This window comes from Pseudophryne corroboree, chromosome 1 (genome assembly GCF_028390025.1).
Source record: "Pseudophryne corroboree isolate aPseCor3 chromosome 1, aPseCor3.hap2, whole genome shotgun sequence".
NCBI classification, from domain to species: domain Eukaryota; kingdom Metazoa; phylum Chordata; class Amphibia; order Anura; family Myobatrachidae; genus Pseudophryne; species Pseudophryne corroboree.
In genome coordinates, this window is record NC_086444.1 from 149,147,437 (window position 1) to 149,170,774 (window position 23,338).

At 48.3% G+C, this 23,338-nt stretch overlaps 1 protein-coding gene across 2 annotated transcripts in view; it reads right to left on the bottom strand.

The window, feature by feature from the left end:
• The window catches only part of JMY (junction mediating and regulatory protein, p53 cofactor), a 226,334-nt gene extending 208,696 nt beyond the window's left edge, over window positions 1-17,638 (bottom strand). Inside the window, exon 1 of one of the 2 annotated variants that reach the window (XM_063963535.1) lies at window positions 16,523-17,638. In XM_063963535.1, coding sequence (XP_063819605.1) covers window positions 16,523-17,149 — 627 coding nt within the window. In that variant the 5' untranslated portion in view covers window positions 17,150-17,638. The remainder of the gene's footprint in view (window positions 1-16,522) is intronic. The other variant, XM_063963532.1, reaches the window with a different exon arrangement.
• Window positions 17,639-23,338: the final 5,700 nt, after the last annotated feature.

A 23,338-nucleotide genomic window follows, 5' to 3' on the forward strand; every position in this document is an offset into this window, starting at 1 on the left:
TATGGGTCTTAACCAGTAGTCTTACAGCTGATCTTATGGTGCCCATACACTGGTGAGATATCTGGTACAATGCTTCGATTTCGACCGCATCAGTGTTATAAATGGCAGTATTGTATGTACATCGCGGCACGCTGGTCGAATCTCGCATCTCAAGATATTATGTGCTGCACTTAATATTTATCAGATCACACATGCGATCGCATGCTGTTTTTACCACATTTTATTTATCGCGCTTCGATGTGCGATATGTGAGTTATTTAGCTCACTTCCTGGACACTCCCCTCCATCCATTTCTGGTCATCCGATTCTGGTCGCAAAGGGCATGCGATAAAATCGCACGATGCGATTTATCGCACGGGGAGCTTCAAGGGAAATCAAAGCGTGATATAGCATCGCGCTCAATCGCACAAGTGTATGCGCACCATTATTTCTTTGACGAAAAGTGTCTGTTTATAAATCTGCACATCATGGTGCATGTCTCCTGTACAATTTCTGCACAACCGAATAATAATATATACACTACCACCTACAGTTGGCGTCAGCAATATGTAGCCCATGAAGCCCATTGTGCAATCAGCGCAATAAAAAAAGATCAATTGAATATCGCCCCATGATCTCTCATGACTTTAGACGGGCGTTTGGGCGCGATACAATAATTGAATTCCGCCCATAGAATCTGTGTTAAGTTCCAGGACCTATGAGTTAACGTGATTGAGGCACCCAAAAACAGTAAGTTATCGGGAATTTATTTTTGAGTCTGCGTTAAGTACAACCTGCAGGCTGCCTTTGGGGGTAATTGGACAGCACAATTACCGCAGCTAATTGAATCTCTCCCCCCCCCCCCCCCAGTCTCAGACAATCCAACCCTCATGCACGGTCCAACAAACCGATCCGCAACCTGTAAAAATGCTTCCGCACTGCTACACATCACATTAACTCTATGCTAACTTCCTCCACAATGTCATTCTTTAATCTCACAAGATGGGCCATATCCACTCTTGCTCACTCACCTTTTTATCCCTTCATCATATTTTACTGCCCATCAGTACCCGCAACCATTTCCTCAATCAAAGCATAGGATTCTGCCATCTAATTCAAAATAGACACCATACTTTTTTATACACATCTGGCATATCCTATGAACCGTGTTACACTTCCTAATCAACCCTGAGTTAATTCTGCACAGTAACCAAAGAGGAAACCTTTACAGATCATTGTACTCTACAATATACCCTCTTAGCCTTATTCCTTTTTAACTTTTCTGCTCCATCTCCCCACTGCTTGGAGGAATTTGTGGCAGGAGATAGTTAATCCATGCATGTGACATCAATCTTCCATATGTGCATGTATGGCCTATGTGGTAGGGTGGCAAGATCAAAGTCATGTCTCAGAAAGAAAAAGAGCAGCCAATACCACTTAAATTTTGCAGTAAAATACATACAATGAAAAATCATGTGGGAAAATGTGTTCCAGTCTGATAAGACAAAGGATGAGTGCGATGACAACACATCTCCTAGCCCAAAGTACACCACACCTACTGTGACGCATGGTGGAGGCCTGCTTTGAGGCGGATTCTCTAAAGCTACGGCAGAGGCTCCAGTCAGAATAGAGGGCATAATGTATAGCTCCAAATACTAGGCACGAAAATGCTATCCGGTCTATAGGTCTACAGTCAATAGGTCAACCACTGATGTTAGACATGTGTTAGGCCGACAAGGTCAAAAGGTCGACATGTAACAGGTAGACAGTACAAAATGTCAATGGGTCAAGAAAGTCAACATGACAATGGTCGACAAGTTTCTCTACATTTTTTCTACTTTTACATACTTTACCATATCCACGTGGACTATGATCAGGAATAGTAACCACTGTCTGTTTCACCTGAGTTTAAACATCATATTAAAGGTCTGATAAGATCGCTCTTGATTTCAGGTTTTACACCAGAAAAGCTGAAATTTCAATAATGGTGTTGATAGTCTTTATATCCACTTTACCTCTGCCATGCGCCTCACTTCGTATATTGTGTTACCCATGTCATGCTTACGAGATGATCCCATGCCACACCCCACTTACTGTATATTATTTCCTAACATGCTCAGATTCTCCATATAGCCTTCAAATCTTTATTACAGCGTTCCCAAATCCCACTTCTGCTACTCACACTAATGCACCCTCTCACCTGTCCCGCGTCAGCAGCTGTTCATGCCCAGCAGGAGCAACAATTGAATAGCTCTGTCGGGCACTCAGGCAAGACAGCAGCCGGCGCCAACGATTGAATTCCCCCGATATTATCTATAACGCATGCCCCAGTTTTAAGTATATACCGTTTTAGTCTGGTGCTGCACAGCACTTTGGCACCTTACAAAGCAACAATAACAACATTTATAGTAATTCAGATTTGACTTGAGAATGTTTAGAGTACAATGCGCATAGAAGGAGCTTCAGAAGAGCTTTCCAACAATGCACTTTATTGGCTGAAAATATATGGCTTTCAAAAGCTCCCAGCTGACATTAGAGTAAATCTGTGTCTGAACACAGTGTTCAGAAGATGAAGCGCACATGGAGTGAAAGAATGAAAAATACTCGAAGGCCCGACGTGATGAAGAGAGCCAGGAATGGTCAGCCAGCCGAGCAGCCAGCTAAAAATCTGCTATAGAGGTATTCGGGGGAAATACAGGTTACCCATGTATTTTTTTACATGAAGACCTGCACCGAGCAAAAAAAATAAAAAAGAACGGAAAAGTGCAGTACCAGATAATAACTTATACTGCCTTTAAACAAAAAAGAAAATGAAAAAAAAACACGCACTTTTGTCAGACAAAAGGGTCTGTCACACTGGACAATACTTTGAACAATATCACTTATTTTCACCCTTCTGAGCGACACGGTTTAAAATATTGCCCAGTGTGGCCGGAGCAAATGATTGAACGATAAACGAGGTTGTCTGCAGTCTGTCTCTGAAGCTCAATTCTGGCTATATCATTGACGACATGGTGCATATCGGTCAGTGTAGCCGGTGCGAACGATGTGCGATGACATGTAAATACAAAACAAACATTTAAAGGTGCCAAAATCACAGAGTCAAACAATTAGGCATATCGTTCAGTCATTCATGAAATCGCTCAGTGTGTTCGCTCTCTCTCGTTCATTATCGTTCATAAAGGACTCCGGGAAGTTCAAGGGAAAATAATGAACGATATCGTTCCTTGTTCATGTCGTCCAGTGTGGCACTGCTTTTAGCGGGGAATTAAATTCTTTTGGGCGTCTAATTGTCCCGTCTAAACGGGACTGTTTAGACGCCCAATCAATTGTCACTATTTCATTGTTGTTTGGGGTGTTCGTGCATATCACACATGTCACGCTCAAACATGGTTTAACTGCATAAAACGGCTAAACCCATTTAAGTCCAACTTTGGGCGTTCAAATTCCCATATTGATGCCCAAAGTGCCAACTTAGTGCACATTTCTTCTCACACCTCATGAGGCTGAGAGAAGAAATGTCTTCCCAGTGGCTACCGGGCGTCTAAACGGACCAACAATTGAATTGCTCCATTTTGTGCCCCAACACTGGAAGCCGAGGAGGAAAAAAACAATTGAATCGGCCCCTTAGAAATCTGTGTGTACACTGAACAGGGATCTCTGTGCTTAACTGACTGGAACTGGAGTGAATGAAGTCAGGTTGCCTTATAATTCTCTGCCTCATTCATGTACAGCAGGCAAGACACTATATTTGGAATAGATGGAAATGCTGTCCTGTACAGGTAGCAAGAGAAATAAAGCAGCCAATGTAAATACCAGGAGGTGTATATGCACCCTGGTGTATAGCTGGGTGAGCTTGGCAGGCTACTAGGGAATAATAAGAATTTACTCACCGGTAATTCTATTTCTCGTAGTCCGTAGTGGATGCTGGGGACTCCGTAAGGACCATGGGGAATAGACGGGCTCCGCAGGAGACTGGGCACTCTAAAGAAAGATTCAGTACTATCTGGTGTGCACTGGCTCCTCCCTCTATGCCCCTCCTCCAGATCTCAGTTAAGGAAACTGTGCCCGGAAGAGCTGACATTACAAGGAAAGGATTTTGGAATCCAGGGTAAGACTCATACCAGCCACACCAATCACACTGTACAACTTGTGATAAACTTACCCAGTTAACAGTATGAACAACAACTGAACATCACTCAACCGATGCTACATAACCATAACCCTTTGTTAAGCAATAACTATATACACGTATTGCAGAAAGTCCGCACTTGGGACAGGCGCCCAGCATCCACTACGGACTACGAGAAATAGAATTACCGGTGAGTAAATTCTTATTTTCTCTAACGTCCTAGTGGATGCTGGGGACTCCGTCAGGACCATGGGGATTATACCAAAGCTCCCAAACGGGCGGGAGAGTGCGGATGACTCTGCAGCACCGAATGGGCAAACACAAGGTCCTCCTCAGCCAGGGTATCAAACCTGTAGAATTTTGCAAAAGTGTTTGAACCCGACCAAGTAGCAGCTCGGCAAGGCTGTAATGCCGAGACCCCTCGGGCAGCCGCCCAAGAAGAGCCCACTTTCCTTGTGGAATGGGCCTTCACTGATTTCGGCTGCGGCAATCCCGCCGCAGAATGAGCCTGCTGAATCGTGTTACAGATCCAGCGAGCAATATTTTGCTTTGAAGCAGGAGCACCCAGCTTGTTGGATGCATACAGGATAAACAGCGAGTCAGTCTTCCTGACTCCAGCCGTTCTGGTTACATAAATCTTCAAAGCCCGGACTACGTCCAGCAACTTGGAGTCCTCCAAGTCACGAGTAGCCGCAGGCACCACAATAGGTTGGTTCAAATGAAAACATGACACCACCTTTGGCAGAAACTGCGGACGAGTCCGCAATTCTGCCCTGTCCATATGGAAAACCAGATAGGGGCTTTTACATGACAAAGCCGCCAATTCTGACACACGCCTAGCTGAAGCTAAAGCCAACAGCATGACCACTTTCCACGTGAGATACTTTAGTTCCACGGTCTTAAGTGGCTCAAACCAGTGGGATTTTAGGAAATCCAACACCACGTTAAGATCCCAAGGTGCCACTGGTGGCACAAAAGGGGGCTGAATATGCAGCACTCCCTTAACAAACGTCTGAACCTCAGGCAGTGAAGCCAGTTCTTTTTGAAAGAAGATGGATAGGGCTGAAATCTGGACCTTTATGGACCCTAATTTTAGGCCCATAGTCACACCTGACTGTAGGAAGTGCAGGAATCGACCCAGCCGGAATTCCTCTGTAGGGGCCTTTCTGGCGTCACACCAAGCAACATATTTTCGCCATATACGGTGATAATGCTTTGCTGTCACGTCCTTCCTAGCCTTTATCAGCGTAGGAATAACTTCATCCGGAATGCCCTTTTCTGCTAGGATTCGGCATTCAACCGCCATGCCGTCAAACGCAGCCGCGGTAAGTCTTGGAACAGACAGGGCCCTTGTTGCAGCAGGTCCTGTCTGAGAGGCAGAGGCCATGGGTCCTCTGTGAGCATTTCTTGCAGTCCCGGGTACCAAGTCCTTCTTGGCCAGTCCGGAACAATGAGTATTGTTTTCACTCTTCTTTTCCTTATGATTCTCAGTAACTTGGGTATGAGAGGAAGAGGAGGAAACACATAGACCGACTGGAACACCCACGGTGTTACCAGTGCGTCCACAGCTATCGCCTGAGGGACCCTTGACCTGGCGCAATACCTTTTTAGCTTTTTGTTGAGGCGGGACGCCATCATGTCCACCTGTGGCAGTTCCCACCGACTTGCAATCTGCGTGAAGACTTCTTGATGAAGTCCCCACTCTCCCGGGTGGAGGTCGTGCCTGCTGAGGAAGTCTGCTTCCCAGTTGTCCACTCCCGGAATGAACACTGCTGACAGTGCTTGCACGTGTTTCTCCGCCCAACGAAGAATCCTGGTGGCTTCCGCCATCGCCACTCTGCTTCTTGTGCCGCCCTGGCGGTTTACATGAGCCACTGCGGTGATGTTGTCTGACTGAATCAGCACCGGTTGGTTGCGAAGCAGAGGCTCCGCTTGACTTAGGGCGTTGTATATGGCCCTTAGTTCCAGGATATTTATGTGCAGACAAGCCTCCTGACTTGACCACAACCCTTGGAAGTTTCTTCCCTGAGTGACTGCCCCCCATCCTCGGAGGCTCGCATCCATGGTCACCAGGACCCAGTCCTGTATGCCGAACCTACGGCCCTCGAGAAGGTGAGCACTCTGCAGCCACCACAGAAGAGACACCCTGGCCCTGGGGGACAGGGTGATCAGCCGATGCATCTGAAGATGCGATCCGGACCACTTGTCCAACAGATCCCACTGAAAGATCCTCGCATGGAAACTGCCGAAGGGAATGGCTTCGTATGATGCCACCATCTTTCCCAGGACTCGCGTGCAGTGATGCACTGACACCTGTTTCGGTTTTAAGAGGTCTCTGACTAGAGTCACGAGCTCCTGAGCCTTCTCCGCCGGGAGAAACACCTTATTCTGGTCTGTGTCCAGAATCATGCCCAGAAAGGGCAGACGCGTCGTAGGAATCAGCTGCGATTTTGGGATATTCAGAATCCAGCCGTGCTGTTGCAACACTTCCTGAGAGTGTGCTACGCTGATCAGCAACTGCTCTCTGGACCTCGCCTTTATGAGGAGATCGTCCAAGTATGGGATAATTGTGACTCCTTGCTTTCTCAGGAGCACCATCATTTCCGCCATTACCTTGATAAATATTCTCGGTGCCGTGGAGAGCCCAAACGGCAACGTCTGGAATTGGTAATGACAGTCCTGTACCACAAATCTGAGGTACTCCTGATGAGGTGGATAAATGGGGACATGCAAGTAAGCATCCTTGATGTCCAGAGACACCATAAAATCCCCCTCTTCCAGGCTTGCAATGACCGCTCTGAGCGATTCCATTTTGAACTTGAATTTCTTCAGATAAATGTTCAGGGATTTAAAATTCAAGATGGGTCTGACCGAACCGTCCGGTTTCGGTACTACAAACATAGTGGAATAGTAACCCCTTCCCTGTTGAAGGAGAGGAACCTTTACAACCACCTGCTGGAGGTATAACTTGTGAATTGCTGCCAGCACTACCTCCCTTTCCATGGGGGAAACTGGCAAGGCCGATTTTAGGTAACGGTGAGGGGGCGTCACCTCGAATTCCAGTTTTTATCCCTGAGACACAACTTGTATAGCCCAAGGATCCACCCGTGAGCGAACCCACTGGTAGCTGAAATGTCGGAGACGCGCCCCCACGGCTCCGCCCGGTATCCCCTGTCCATTGCCGAGTCCATAAGACCCTTCTGGCAGAAATGGACATTGCGTTTACTCTAGAGCCCAGCAGGCAAATGTCCCTCTGGGCATCCCGCATATATAGGACCGCGTCCTTGATATGTGCCAGGGTCATTAGAACAGAGTCCCTGTCCAGGGTATCTAACTCCTCAGACAGAGTATCCGTCCATGCTGCTACCGCACTACACATCCAGGCCGAAGCAATTGCTGGCCTCAGCAGCGTACCAGAATGTGTGTAAACAGACTTCAGGATAGCTTCCTGCTTTCTATCCGCAGGATCCTTTAGGGCGGCCGTATCCTGAGACGGCAGGGCCACCTTCTTAGATAAGCGTGTCAACGCCTTGTCTACCCTGGGGGAGGAATCCTAGCGTAACCTGTCCGTTGGCGGGAAAGGATACGCCATCAGCAATCTCTTGGAAATTACTACCTTCCTATCAGGGGAATCCCACGCTTTTTCACATAATTCATTCAATTCATGTGACGGGGGAAAAGCCACTTCTTGCTTTTTCTCCCCATACATTTAAATCCTCTTGTCAGGGACAGGATTTTCCTCAGAAATGTGTAACACATCCTTCATTGCCACAATCATGTAGCGGATGGCTTTAGTCATTTTAGGCTGCAACTTTGCATCATCGTCATCGACACTGGAATCAGATTCCGTGTCGCCGTCTGTGTCAACTAACTGGGATATTGGGCGCTTTTGAGACCCTGACGGCCTCTGCGCTGTGGGAGCAGGCATGGGTTGAGACCCCGACTGTCCCAAGGCTACAGCTTTATCCAATCTGTTATGTAAGGAGCTTACATTATCATTTAACACCTTCCACATATCCATCCAATCAGGTGTCGGCCCCCGTCGGGGGCGACACCACATCTATTTGCACTTGTTCTGCCTCCACGTATCCTTCCTCATCAAACATGTCGACACAGGCGTACCGACACACCGCACACATACAGGGAACGCTCTGACTGAGGACAGGACCCCACAAAGGCTTTTGGGGAGACAGAGAGAGAGTATGCCAGCACACACCCCAGCGCTATATAACCCAGGGATTACACTGTACCTTAGTGTTTACCCAGTAGCTGCTGTTTTTCTATATATATCTCTGCGCCTAAATTTATGTGCCCCCCCCCTCTCTTTTTTTACCCTCTATTGCACCTGTATACCAAAGGGGAGAGCTTGGGGAGCGTCCTTCCAGCGGAGCTGTGAAGAGAAAATGGCGCTGGTGTGCTGAGGAAGAAGGCCCCGCCCCCTCAGCGGCGGGCTTCTGTCCCGCTTCTCATGTGTAAAAATGGCGGGGGCTCGCACATATCTACAGTGCCTGACTGTATATATGTATACTTTTGCCATCAGGTATCTTAATTGCTGCCCAGGGCGCCCCCCCCTGCGCCCTGCACCCTACAGTGACTGGAGTGTGTGGGTGTGCTGCGGGAGCAATGGCGCACAGCTGCAGTGCTGTGCGCTACCTTAAGTGAAGACAGGAGTCTTCAGCCGCCGATTTCGATGTCTTCTTGCTTCTGCTGCTTCTGTACTTCTGGCTCTGTGAGGGGGACGGCGGCGCGGCTCCGGGAACGGACGATCAAGGTTAGGTACCGGTGTTCGATCCCTCTGGAGCTAATGGTGTCCAGTAGCCTAAGAAGCGCAACTTAGCTGCAGTGAGTAGGTTTGCTTCTCTCCCCTCAGTCCCACGTAGCAGAGAGTCTCTTGCCAGCAGAAGCTCTCTGAAAATAAAAAACCTGACAAAATACTTTCTTTTCTAGCAAGCTCGGGAGAGCCCATTAGGAGCACCCAGCTCTGGCCGGGCACAGATTCTAACTGAGGTCTGGAGGAGGGGCATAGAGGGAGGAGCCAGTGCACACCAGATAGTACTGAATCTTTCTTTAGAGTGCCCAGTCTCCTGCGGAGCCCGTCTATTCCCCATGGTCCTTACGGAGTCCCCAGCATCCACTAGGACGTTAGAGAAAACTAGGTAGTGTACAGCGGCGCAGGAGAGTATGGAGACAGCGTTCTATTGGCGATATGCAGAGTATCCCAGGATGCTGCAGGAGTGCACAGGTACAGAAAGGTAACAGGAGCACACAGGGAAAGCATACACTGGACAGGGGATAGCTGCGGAGATACAGGGAAGGAGCCAGGGAGCTGGAAGTTGCTGAACCTGGAGCCAGGTGACTGGTGCGAACAAGGTTGTTCTGGCACAGAACAGCTGAACAAATGCATGATCACTGGTAACTCTTGATTAGTTGGGAAAGGAGCAGACCGTGTTTGTATGACGTATACTGTAGTCATCAGTGTATCCATTCGCTGATGTGACCAACATGGCCCATGCAGCACTGAGTCCAGGAAAAGCGGCAAAGGAAGAGTATCTAGTCAAACATAGTATGACCTGGTTTACTGCAGTGTCCCACAGGAACACTCCAGAAGGTAAAACGGCAGATAGGAGGGTCTGGAAGTCCAATATTGCACACCTGTACAGATTATAAAACATGATTACAAAATAAAATGAATTAAAAAGATATGCAAAGCTTATTTTTCAAGGTTGTTGACCTCCACCAGTAGCCAGCTAGAAAAGTATTGTTTGCAGATATATAAGATGACATATTTGCAAGTACTGTACCCATTATCTACGTACTACAGGTACTCAACTTTGTATGTGTGAGCTTAGTTAAAGGTGAATTCCAGAAGTTAAACACTGATGTATAATATTACAGGAGGTTCCTACAATGTCTGCTGTTGTCTGGTCATAGCTATTGCTGGCAGAGTGTGGATAAAGGACACTGCCTATGTAATAAAATACCACCTTGACAGGAGAGCATGCCTCTACAATATCAGACATATTAGGGACTCCCCTCAATACTGCAGCATGTGTCCACTGGCAACACACTACTGAGAGCAGGTCATGACTCTTAGGGGGCTGTTTTCGCGTGCCATAGCTTCAATCTAAAGTGATGAGAGCTATTCAATTGTTGGTGAACAAACTCGCTCTGGTTGCGAGTGCCGCATCATCGTACCCAAATGCACGGGAGCTACCGGAGCGAGAAAATAATTGCATTTCCCCCTCAGATGGAATGCCAGACCCTGTTGGTGATAATGAAACTAACAGTAAAATTTTTATTTATGCAGGCTGAGCATCTCATATCCAAATATTCCGGAATACGGAATATTCCGAAATACTGAATTTTTTGAGTGAGAGTAATACAGTGAAACCTTTGTTTTCTGATGGCTCAATGTACACAAACTTTAATACACGAAGTTATTAAAAATATTGTATTAAATGACCCTCAGGCTGTGTGTATAAGGTGTATATGAAACATAAATGAATTGTGTGAATGTACACACACTTTGTTTAATGCACAAAGTTATTAAACATATTGGCTAAAATTACCTTTAGGCTGTGTGTATAAGGTGTATATGTAACATAAATGTATTCTGTGCTTAGACCAGAGGTTCCCAAACTGTGTGCCGTGGCTCCCTGGGGTGCCTTGGATTGGTGGTCCAGGACCAATTCAAATTATTCATGGTCAATATAATCGGCAAAACCAGTGCTGGTGGCTGTCAGTCATAAAATATGTGGCCAAACAGAAGCAAATCTTGTCCCTCACCACATAACTGACTCTAAGGATGACATATAAACACAATCTACTTAATGTAATATTTCTTTCTAAATATCTCAATAAGAAATTTGTGGCCTAGGGGTGCCGTGAAAAAAAATCTGATATTCTAGGGTGCCATGATTCAAAAAAGTTTGGAAACCACTGGCTTAGACTCAGGTCCCATCGCCACGATATCTCATTATGGTACGCAATTATTCCAAAATACGGAAAAATCATATATCCAAAATACTTCTGGTCCCAAGCATTTTGGATAAGGGATACTCAAACTCTATAGTGCTTTTCTCCAGCAGGACTCAAAGTAGCTTTACAGAAATAAAAAACTAAGATTTTGTATTACAGCAATTAACATCTGTATTAAAGGATGAGCTACATAGGCTGAAAGGTTAGTAGGATCCACTGTACATGACAAAACTAACTACTGCAACTGACCTCCCCGTTTTGCACTATATTGGCCTATACATTGATATCAGTAGCAGACCTGTAGCTACTGAGCAGAATAGTGACAATGCAAAATCATGGAAAAGAACAAAAGGAAGAAAGCACGGTCCACAGCTTATCCTATTGCTCTCCTTCCTTGTGCAGGAAAGTGTTTCTAGATATGTGGGATAAGTGAGTAGCATGTTGGAAATTAACGAAGTATGCATGTGGGGGTATTTTGTGCTAAGAGTGGGGATGAGGGCATATGGGGCTATTTTTAAGTAAGTAGCAAGTCTGAGTAGAGTGTGGTGGAATATTGGAGCGAATGATGGACATGTGGGTGTGTTTTGGTATTAATGATGTGGGGGTGCTAAAACTGCACTGTGACTTTTTAATCTTTCTATTAAAGGCACTGAGTGGCCGTTTTGGAAGCTGGAAGGCCGCCCATGCTGTTCATCGCTTACCAAGCAGTGGCTAATACTGTAAAACGTAGACAGTGAGATATTGGGGGATAAAGCAACGTAATGAGACCTGTACAACTTCAAGATGAAATATTTTCAATAACAGAATAGGCACAAAACTCTTGAAATTTTTTTTCGCCAGCAGGTTGATACACCTAAGTTGACCTCTTTAAACATTGGGGTCAATTCAATTCACCGCCAGTTAAATAGTGCCGGGAATTAGCTCCCGGCACTATTCAATTCAGCTCAAGTTAAGTAGGCAAATGCCCGTCTTCCCGGACTTAACAGGTTGATTTGTTGGGAGAACGGGCATTTCCCGTCTTAACGACCCGCCACGATGCTGGATCCCGACAGAATAAGCCTCGCGCCAGCACTTTTGTCGTATTTCCTCTCTCATCCCCCAGGGGTGAGAAAAGAATTCCCGACAATTGAGTGTCACTTGGCGCTGTATTGAATGGTGCCAGGAGCTAATTCCCGGCGCTATTCAACTGTCGGTGAATTGAATCGACCCCGTTGTCCTATATCAATTAAATACCGCCCAAGCTATGAGCCAAAGGGTTAATGTGGGCATTACACAAATGTGCAGCAGTATATACTGCTGGAAATTTGGCGAGTTTTGATCAGAGATGTGCAGAAAAGACAGGCAGGTCAGGCACTGCCTCACCTGCCATTGGTGCCAGTTCAATTGTAGCCATCGGGGCTATTCAATTGTTGTCCCCGTAGGCATACAGGGCATGCTCGCCCATTAGTATCGGGTTTAGCCACACAAAGCGGCTGCACCAGTCTGAAATTCAGGTTTTGGCGCTCACAGCGTTTAGGCACATTTCAGCTCGCACTGCAAGAGGCTGCGAGCTGAAATGTGACCCCGGCTGAATGGAGCAACAATTGCTCCATTGGGTGCCATCTAGTAGCGGGCGGGAAATAGCCCCATAGACTTTTTACTGCAGTTTTGACAATAAAAATTATTAGAATAATGCAAACAAGATATTTTTTGAATATTCTTTGTATTTTTAATATCCTTTATATAGTCACAACTCTTGCATATACATTAGTATAACAGGAAAGGGTCTGCCTCACCTTACCATGCGTCACTGTCATTGGCGCGCTTATAGGTTCAGTGTTAAGTGCTGGGATCTAAGGATTTCCCCACGCATCGCAGAGGGGACATTTTAACACAGACTTTTCTTTGCAGCTCCTGAGGCTACAAGGAAAATGAGGCGTTAAGAGAACCATCTGGGAATAACCCACAGGAAAGCAGCACTTATTGAATAGGTCCAGTGCAGGTAACAGGAGCAAATTCACTTAGCTAATTAATCTGCTCCTTATTTAACAAGCTTCATATTTCTACTCATTTTAAATACCATTATTCTATTAAACCCCTTTACCACTGCTGCAATAACACAGGTTATTGCCGGCTCAACCTGGGACACGGCAGGCACAGTGGAAAAGCGTGCCAGAAAAATAACCCAGGTCCAGTTAGGCGGGATTCCAACCAGGGTAGCTAGCAGAACTGGGCAAGGATGCAGTTAAATGGGTGACCCTGGTCCCGTTACAAGCCTATAGACAGGTGGATCACCGGTGCTTGGAGATGAGGTCATCATCTCCAAACACCGTCAGACCCAAAAGACTGCACACAGGTGCAGTGTAAACAGGGCCGACCCAGGAATAACCCAGGTCAAATATGCAGTGTGAACGGGGTCTGACCTGGGTTGAAAACGCGTTCAAAAGCCCAGGATTTTAGTGGAAAAGTGGCATTACTAATGGGATCCGGTCTGAAGATCGACAGTGTCTAGGTCGACAATGTTTAGGTCGACAGTCACTAGGTCGACATGGATGGAAGGTCGACAGGGTTTCTAGGTCGACATGTGCTAGGTCGACAGGTCTAAAGGTTGACATGAGTTTTTCATTTTTATTGTTTTTTGGATTTTTTCATACTTAACGATCCACGTGGACTACGATTGGAACGGTAAAGTGTGCCGAACGAAGCGGCAGCGGAGCAAAGGCACCATGCCCGAAGCATGGCGAGCGAAGCGAGCCATGCGAGGGGACGCGGTGCACTAATTTGGGATCCCGGTCACTCTACGAAGAAAACGACACACAAAAAAAAAAATCATCATGTCGACCTTTAGACCTGTCGACCTAGCACGTCGACCTTCCATCCATGTCGACCTAGTGACTGTCGACCTATAGTGGTCGACCTAAACATTGTCAACCTAGATACTGTCGATAAAACGAACCACACCCATTACTAATACCATATACATACAGTACCTCAGCATTTGTTTCACCTGCTTCCTATGTATTGTTGCAGAAAGAACCTTTTAAAACATGCTCAGCGTTTTGAGAGTTTATTTTTCCTGTCTTACATGGTCTGTTTAGATGCCCAAACAACTATCAGGATTCTACTTTTTAAGGCGCCCATGCATATCGTGCCCAAACAAACAGGGTAAAACGGCTAAAAGCGTCTAAAGTCCTGCTTTGGAATATGGATGGCCAAAGTTCTGGCGTAACGCACATTTTTCTCTTGCTCCTCAGGATGCTGCGAGAAGAAATGTCTAACTGCCATCTAAACTAAGCAACAACTGAATACCTATTATGCGCCCCCTAGTGGTATAAAACAATTGAATCAACCCTATTTGATATGTATACTGGTTTATTCCTATTCAGCATTATTAATTTGCGTTTTTGTTTTGCTTTCTACAGTATAGATCTTTATTAATGTATTCTACACTGTAGAAAACAAAAAAAGATGAGCAGTGGATACAATGTACAGTGAATAATCCCTTAGTGGGAATTTCTTTTCACTATATGGGATTCCAATGTGCATCAACAATAGAAGTCTGTTGGCTGCTTGTGAGAGTCTAACATACTGTAGTAAACCAGGCATAGCTAGCTGGGAACAGGATGCAGAAGCAGCCAATACGACTCTCCTGCGGGAAAGTAGCTGTGGTCAAAAATAACTGTAGCCTGTACTTTAGGCTTATTTTGGAAAGTCGTACTATGATATAATAAGATGTATTAAGATAACTCGAATAGCTCAACATGTAGAAAACTGAGACCAACAGTGAAGCAGCACCAGATTAGTCTGTGAGATCACCTCATTAATGCGGGGAACATTAAGCATGATCAATGTGCCATTGATATGAATTAAAAGACAAGCCAACTTGTCAACAACTAAAATGCAAATACAGAACAATCCCAGCACATTCAATTCAGCCTGCAGCAATGGGGTACACTGGTCCCTCTGTTCTGAGCACTGCCACACGGATTTCACACACCAGCTATATGTTTGATGAGGGCGATATTAAACTTAAAATAAGGGATACAACTAGGAAACAGTGTGCTATACAACAAGAAGAGTTACATAATGATGCTACAATGTGTAACAGGCTATGTGGGCACAATAGAACTCACTGCTACTACAGTATACATACTACACTAACTCCAAATTGCTGCGTAAACAGCCAGTGTGTATGATGGACTTTGGATCTCTGAAAATTACTAGACAATATAACAGTTGCGATTACTGTAATGTACAGGATACATAGATGAATGCATTGACGGTAAGCGGTTTCTCAAGGCCCACACACTAACAAATCCCTACTCCAGATCACAGGTAGGGATCTGGACTGAAGTGCTGGACATGCCATCGGGCAGCATTTCAGTCCTCAGAGCACTAGGCTTTGAGGATATGCTTGAGAATGGTTTACTTACTTTAGTAATAGGCAACATGATACCCTTCATGGGGCACATTAGGCGGCCCTCAAATTCACAAGGGCCAAATGTTATTCTTCATTTACGTAGAAAATTAAATGAATACATTTAACCAGTATGTAACAAAAAGAAAAGACACATAGGGGCCGATTCAATTGATTTTACACTCGGCTACCACTAGGGGGTGCAATACGGAGCAATTTACTTTTTGCTCCATTTAGACCAGGTCGCCGCAGGTGTGACAGAAATGTGCGCTAAGTCGACACTTTGGGCATCCGTACAAGTTTGGACGCCAAAAGAAAGACTTCAGATGGGTTTATACCCTGTCCGTTTGGGTGTGACATGCATGACCACCCAAACAACAACTGAATAGTGACAATTGTTTGGGCATCTAAACAGTCCCTTTAGATGAGAATATTAGACGACCAAAACAATTGAATTCCATAGATGTAATTACATATCAAGGTATGGAAGTCAGAAAGCAGAAAAAAGGTGGGGGGATGTCAGTGAAGGCTTGGAGGGCCACATGTGGCCAATCACAATGGTTTCATTGATACAGTACATCAGTCAGATTTACTCATCCGCACTGAAGGATAGATATCCTTATAACCTGGCCTGTCAGGGTGCCCTGGGGACACAGCATTTGGAAAACACTATAAAGTTCCTGCAGCTAACAACCCACACAGGCCACCCCTGACCTTAACCGCACAGTAACCCCCCCTCCACCCACGGTTGATTCTATATCGGAGTGGTAGAAGGGACCTTCTGACGTAGCTAGGGGAGGAGACATGTCGCCAGGAGGAGGAGCTACGGGCGAACAGGGTACCCGAAAAGTACGCTCGCCACGCTTCGGGCTCGGTGGCTCGCTACCTAATTACTAAAGGTAATAGTTGGTGGCGTGGATATTACAGGAACTATCCCGCTGGCCTAGCTCCTCACCCTTGTGTCGTGGCTCCTCCCCCAGACGGAAAAGGTCCCTTAACCCACTTGATTCTAGCATCTACCCTGCGCCCCCGCGTACCTCCTGCAGCCTCCGCCGGGCTCTCTGCAGCACCTCCTCGTAGCCCTTGTGCCGCAGCTCGCTCAGGCTCTCGTAGTACTCCTCCGGGTCGTCGCTCTCGGTGAACAGCACCTGGGAGAGGATCTTCCAGCCGCAGGAGTCCAGCGCATGTCCCAGGTAGAGCTGCAGCCGGCGGCACAGCTCCTCCACCTCCTGCTCCCCCAGCTCCGGGGCCCCGAACAGCACGGACCACATGCCGGAAGGCTCCTCGGGGAAGGCGGGCAGGCATGGCTCCAGCTCCCCGCTTATGGAGCACAGCTGCTGGTGCACGGCCCGCAGGTCCTGGAAGGAGAAGAGGCCGGCCCAGCTGCACTCCTCCTCCGGCTCCCGGGCCGGGCTCCCCGCCTGCGCGGTGTCCCCCTGCCGGGTCGGGCTGCCCTCTCCCGCCCCCTGCCGGCCCGGGCTGGAGCCTTTGTCTCCGCTGCGCTGGCGCTGAGCGGTCCGGTTGTGGCAGGTGATGGCGAACTTGCCCTCCACCTCGTTCCACGCCACGATGAAGACGAACTTGTGCCTCTCCCTCTCCTCGAATACGTTGGGCCTCACGGCCACCCAGTCCGCCTCCAGCGTGTCCTCCAGGCTGAACGACATATCACCTGCCCGGGGCCCCCGGCGCTCATCCACCGCTGCCTCCTCGCCGGACTAGCCGTGTGCCTGCGCGCTGGCTGGCTGGCGGCGGAGGGATCCCTGTGGCTGATGCTGCGCTCGGTGGCTGCTGCGGCCGGATCTCTCTCTCTTCCACTGGCCCCTATTGTTGTTCTTGTCATCAGCGGCCTCGCTTGGCGGTCACGTGATGCGGCGCTTTGTTGACAGTCACCGGGCAGCTACCCCGCTGCCCCCCTGCTCGCCTCATCACCGACGACCGCATAGCCTCCCGGGCTTCTCTCGCCCTCCCCGATCTGATTCCTCTGCCCGCGGCGGCCTCTCTCTCTCTTTCTTTCTCAGGACGATAGGGACAACAAAGCAAAGCTGTCAGCAGCAGCAGCGGGCCGGCGGCGGTGACGTCACGACCGCGAGAGGAACGTAAACATGCGCACGTGTCAGAGCCGGGAGCGCGCCGCCAGTCTGTGCGCGTGCCTGTGCGAGGCGGCCGCGCGCAACCTCTGTGTGTGTGTGTGCGCGCGCGCCAGTCTCTTCTTGCTCTCTACTGTCTTCCCCCCCCCTTCCTTCTTATTAGTGTCTGTCATATATTATTATATTTCTCTGACGTCCTAGTGGATGCTGGGTACTCCGTAAGGACCATGGGGAATAGACGGGCTTCGCAGGAGACTGGGCACTCTTAAAAGAAAGATTAGGTACTATATCTGGTGTGCACTGGCTCCTCCCTCTATGCCCCTCCTCCAGACCTCAGTTAGAATCTGTGCTCGGCCAGAGCTGGATGCACCTAGTGGGCTCTCCTGAGCTTACTAGAAAAGAAAGTATTTGTTAGGTTTTTTTATTTTCAGTGAGATCTGCTGGCAACAGACTCACTGCTACGAGGGACTGAGGGGAGAGAAGCAAACCTACCTGCTTGCAGCTAGCTTGTGCTTCTAATGCTACTGGACACCATTAGCTCCAGAGGGATCGAACACAGGGCCCGACCTCGATCGTCCGTTCCCGGAGCCGCGCCGCCGTCCCTCTTGCAGAGCCAGAAGACGGAAGAACCAGGAGAAAATCGGCGGCTGAAGACTCCGGTCTTCAATAAGGTAGCGCACAGCACTGCAGCTGTGCGCCATTGCTCCCACAGCACACCACACGCTCCGGTCACTGGTGGGTACAGGGCGCTGGGGGGGGGGGGCGCCCTGGGCTGCAATAAGTATACCTTTTGGCAAATGTGCACATAATACAGTTATAAACTGTATATGTGCCTAATCCCCCGCCATTAACATTATTAAAAAAGCGGGAGAAGCCCGCCGCGGAGGGGGCGGGGCTATCTCCCTCAGCACACCGGCGCCATTTTCTCTTCACAGCTCCGCTGGAAGGACGCTCCCCAGGCTCTCCCCTGCAGTATACACTACAAGAAGGGTAAAAAAGAGAGGGGGGGCACATAAATTTAGGCGCAAAAGGTGATATAAGCAGCTATTGGGGGAAAATTCACTTTGTGTTAGTGTAAATCCCTCTGTTATGTAGCGCTCTGGTGTGTGCTGGCATACGCTCTCTCTGTCTCCCCAAAGGACTTTGTGAGGTCCTGTCCTCAGTCAGAGCATTCCCTGTGTGTGTGCGGTGTGTCGGTACGGCTGTGTCCACATGTTTGATGAGGACGCTTACGTGGAGGCGTAGCAAGAGCCGATAAGTGTGATGTCGCCCCCTGCGGGGCCGACACCAGAGTGGATGGATATGTGGAAGGTATTAACCGACAGTGTCAACTCCTTGCATAAAAGGTTCGATGACGTAACAGCTTTGGGACAGCCGGCATCTCAGCCCGCGCCTGCCCAGGCGTCTCAGAGGCCATCAGGGGCTCAAAAACGCCCGCTACCTCAGATGGCAGACACAGATGTCGACACGGAGTCTGACTCCAGTGTAGACGAGGATGAGACAAATGTACAGTCCACAAGGGCCATCCGATGCATGATTACGGCAATTAAAAATGTGTTGCACATTTCTGACATTAACCCGGTTACCACTAAAAAGGGTATTATGTTTGGGGAGAAAAAGCAGCCAGTGACTTTTCCCCCATCTGATGAATTAAATGAATTGTGTGAAGAAGCGTGGTGTTCCCCAGATAAGAAATTAGTGATTTCTAAGAGGTTACTAATGGCGTACCCTTTCCCGCCAATGGACAGGTTACGTTGGGAAACTTCCCCTAGGGTGGACAAGGCGCTCACACGCTTATCAAAAAAGGTGGCACTGCCGTCTCAGGATACGGCCGCCTTAAAGGAGCCTGCAGATAGAAAGCAGGAGGCTATCCTGAAGTCTGTGTATACACACTCAGGTACTATACTGAGACCTGCAATTGCTTCAGCATGGATGTGTAGTGCTGCAGCTGCTTGGTCTGATACCCTGTCAGATAACATTGATTCCCTTGACAGGGATACTATTTTGCTAACCATAGAGCATATTAAAGACGTCGTCTTATATATGAGGGATGCACAGAGGGACATTTGCCGGCTGGCATCTAGAATTAATGCAATGTCCATTTCTGCCAGGAGAGTATTATGGACTCGGCAGTGGACAGGTGATGCTGATTCTAAAAGGCACATGGAGGTTTTGCTTTATAAGGGTGAGGAATTGTTTGGGGACGGTCTCTCGGACCTCGTATCCACAGCAACAGCTGGGAAGTCGACTTTTTTACCTCAGGTTCCCTCACAGCCTAAGAAAGCACTGTATTATCAAGTACAGTCCTTTCGGCCTCAGAAAGGCAAGCGGGTCAGAGGCGCGTCCTTTCTGCCCAGAGGCAGGGGTAGAGGGAAAAAGCTGCACCAGACAGCCAGTTCCCAGGAACAAAAATCCTCCCCTGCTTCCACTAAGTCCACCGCATGACGCTGGGGCTCCACAGGTGGAGCCAGGTGCGGTGGGGGCGCGTCTCCGGAACTTCAGCGACCAGTGGGTTCGCTCACAGGTGGATCTCTGGGTTCTACAAGTGGTATCTCAGGGATACAAGCTGGAGTTCGAGGCGTCTCCCCCTCGCCGTTACCTCAAATCAGCCTTGCCAGCTGCTCCCAAGGAAAGGGAGGTAGTACTGGCGGCAATTCACAAGCTGTACCTTCAGCAGGTGATAATCAAAGTTCCCCTCCTTCAACAGGGACGGGGTTACTATTCCACAATGTTTGTGGTACTGATACCAGACTGTTCGGTGAGACCCATTCTAAATTTGAAATCCTTGAACACTTATATAAGGAAGTTCAAGTTCAAAATGGAATCGCTCAGGGCGGTTATTGCAAGCCTGGAAGAGGGGGATTTTATGGTGTCACTGGACATCAAGGATGCTTACCTACATGTCCCTATTTACCCACCTCACCAGGAGTACCTCAGGTTTGTGGTACAGGACTGTCATTACCAATTCCAGACGTTGCCGTTTGGTCTGTCCACGGCACCGAGGGTATTTACCAAGGTAATGGGCGAAATGATGATACTCCTTCGAAAGAAGGGAGTTATAATTATCCCGTACTTGGACGATCTCCTTATAAAGGCAAGGTCCAAGGAGCAGTTGTTAGTCGGAGTAGCACTATCTCGGGAAGTGCTACAACAGCACGGCTGGATTCTGAATATCCCAAAGTCGCAGCTGATTCCTACGATGCGTCTGCTGTTCTTGGGCATGATTCTGTACACAGAACAGAAGAAGGTGTTTCTCCCGGAGGAGAAGGCCCAGGAATTGTCATCTCTGGTCAGGGACCTCCTGAAACCAAAACAGGTGTCGGTGCATCACTGCACGCGAGTCCTGGGAAAGATGGTAGCTTCTTACGAAGCAATTCCCTTCGGCAGGTTCCATGCAAGGATCTTTCAGTGGGATCTGTTAGACAAGTGGTCCGGATCGCATCTTCAGATGCATCGGTTGATCACCCTGTCCCCGAGGGCCAGGGTGTCTCTGCTGTGGTGGCTGCAGAGTGCTCATCTTCTCGAGGGCCGCAGATTCGGCATTCAGGACTGGGTCCTGGTGACCACGGATGCAAGCCTCCGAGGTTGGGGGGCAGTCACTCAGGGAAGAAACTTCCAAGGACAGTGGTCGAGTCAGGAGACTTCCCTACACATAAATATTCTGGAACTAAGGGCCATTTACAATGCCCTGAGTCAAGCAGAACCCCTGCTTCAAAACCAACCGGTGCTGATTCAGTCAGACAACATCACGGCGGTCGCCCATGTAAACCGACAGGGCGGCACAAGAAGCAGGATGGCGATGGCAGAAGCCACAAGGATTCTTCGATGGGCGGAGAATCACGTGCTAGCACTGTCAGCGGTGTTCATTCCGGGAGTGTACAACTGGGAAGCAGACTTCCTCAGCAGGCACGACCTCCACCCGGGAGAGTGGGGACTTCATCCAGAAGTCTTCAAGCTGATTGTAAATCGTTGGGAAAGGCCACAGGTGGACATGATGGCGTCCCGCCTCAACAAAAAGCTAAAAAGATATTGCGCCAGGTCAAGGGACCCTCAGGCAATAGCTGTGGACGCTCTAGTGACACCGTGGGTGTACCAGTCGGTTTATGTGTTCCCTCCTCTTCCTCTCATACCAGAGGTACTGAGGATAATAAGAAAGAGAGGAGTAAGAACTATACTCATCGTTCCGGATTGGCCAAGAAGAACTTGGTACCCGGAACTACAAGAAATGATGTCAGAGGATCCTTGGCCTCTGCTGCTCCGACAGGACCTGCTACAGCAGGGGCCCTGTCTGTTCCAAGACTTACCGCGGCTGCGTTTGACGGCATGGCGGTTGAACGCCGGATCCTAATGGAAAAGGGCATTCCCGATGAAGTCATTCCTACGCTGATTAAAGCTAGGAAGGATGTGACAGCAAAACATTATCACTGCATATGGCGAAAATATGTTGCTTGGTGTGAGGCCTGGAAGGCCCCAACAGAGGAATTTCAGCTGGGTCGATTTCTGCACTTCCTACAGTCAGGAGTGACTATGGGCCTAAAATTGGGATCCATTAAAGTCCAGATTTCGGCCCTGTCTATTTTCTTTCAAAAAGAACTGGCTTCACTGCCTGAAGTTCAGACGTTTGTTAAGGGAGTGCTGCATATTCAGCCCCCTTTTGTGCCTCCAGTGGCACCTTGGGATCTCAACGTAGTGTTGGATTTCCTAAAATCACATTGGTTTGAGCCACTTCAGACCGTGGAGTTGAAGTATCTCACGTGGAAGGTGGTCATGCTGTTGGCCTTGGCCTCAGCTAGGCGTGTGTCAGAATTGGCGGCTTTGTCCTGTAAAAGCCCATATCTGATTTTCCATATGGACAGGGCAGAACTGAGGACTCGCCCCCAATTTCTCCCAAAGGTGGTATCAGCGTTTCATTTGAACCAACCTATTGTGGTGCCTGCGGCTACTCGGGACTTGGAGGATTCCAAGTTGCTGGACGTAGTCCGGGCCCTGAAAATCTATGTTTCCAGGATGGCTAGAGTCAGAAAAACTGACTCGCTGTTTATCCTGCATGCACCCAACAAGCTGGGTGCTCCTGCTTCAAAGCAGACTATTGCTCGCTGGATCTGTAGCACGATTCAACTTGCACATTCTGCGGCTGGACTGCCGCATCCTAAATCAGTAAAAGCCCATTCCACGAGGAAGGTGGGCTCTTCTTGGGCGGCTGCCCGAGGGGTCTCGGCTTTACAACTTTGCCGAGCTGCTACTTGGTCGGGATCAAACACTTTTGCAAAATTCTACAAGTTTGATACCCTGGCTGAGGAGGACCTTGAGTTTGGTCATTCGGTGCTGCAGAGTCATCCGCACTCTCCCGCCCGTTTGGGAGCTTTGGTATAATCCCCATGGTCCTTACGGAGTACCCAGCATCCACTAGGACGTCAGAGAAAATAAGAATTTACTCACCGGTAATTTTATTTCTCGTAGTCCGTAGTGGATGCTGGGAGCCCGTCCCAAGTGCGGACTTTCTGCAATACATGTATATAGTTATTGCTTAACTATAGGGTTATTGTTATGAGCCATCTGTTGAATGAGGCTCAGTTGTTGTTCATACTGTTAACTGGGTATAGTTATCACAAGTTGTACGGTGTGATTGGTGTGGCTGGTATGAGTCTTACCCTGGATTCCAAATCCTTTCCTAGTAATGTCAGCTCTTCCGGGCACAGTTTCCCTAACTGAGGTCTGGAGGAGGGGCATAGAGGGAGGAGCCAGTGCACACCAGATATAGTACCT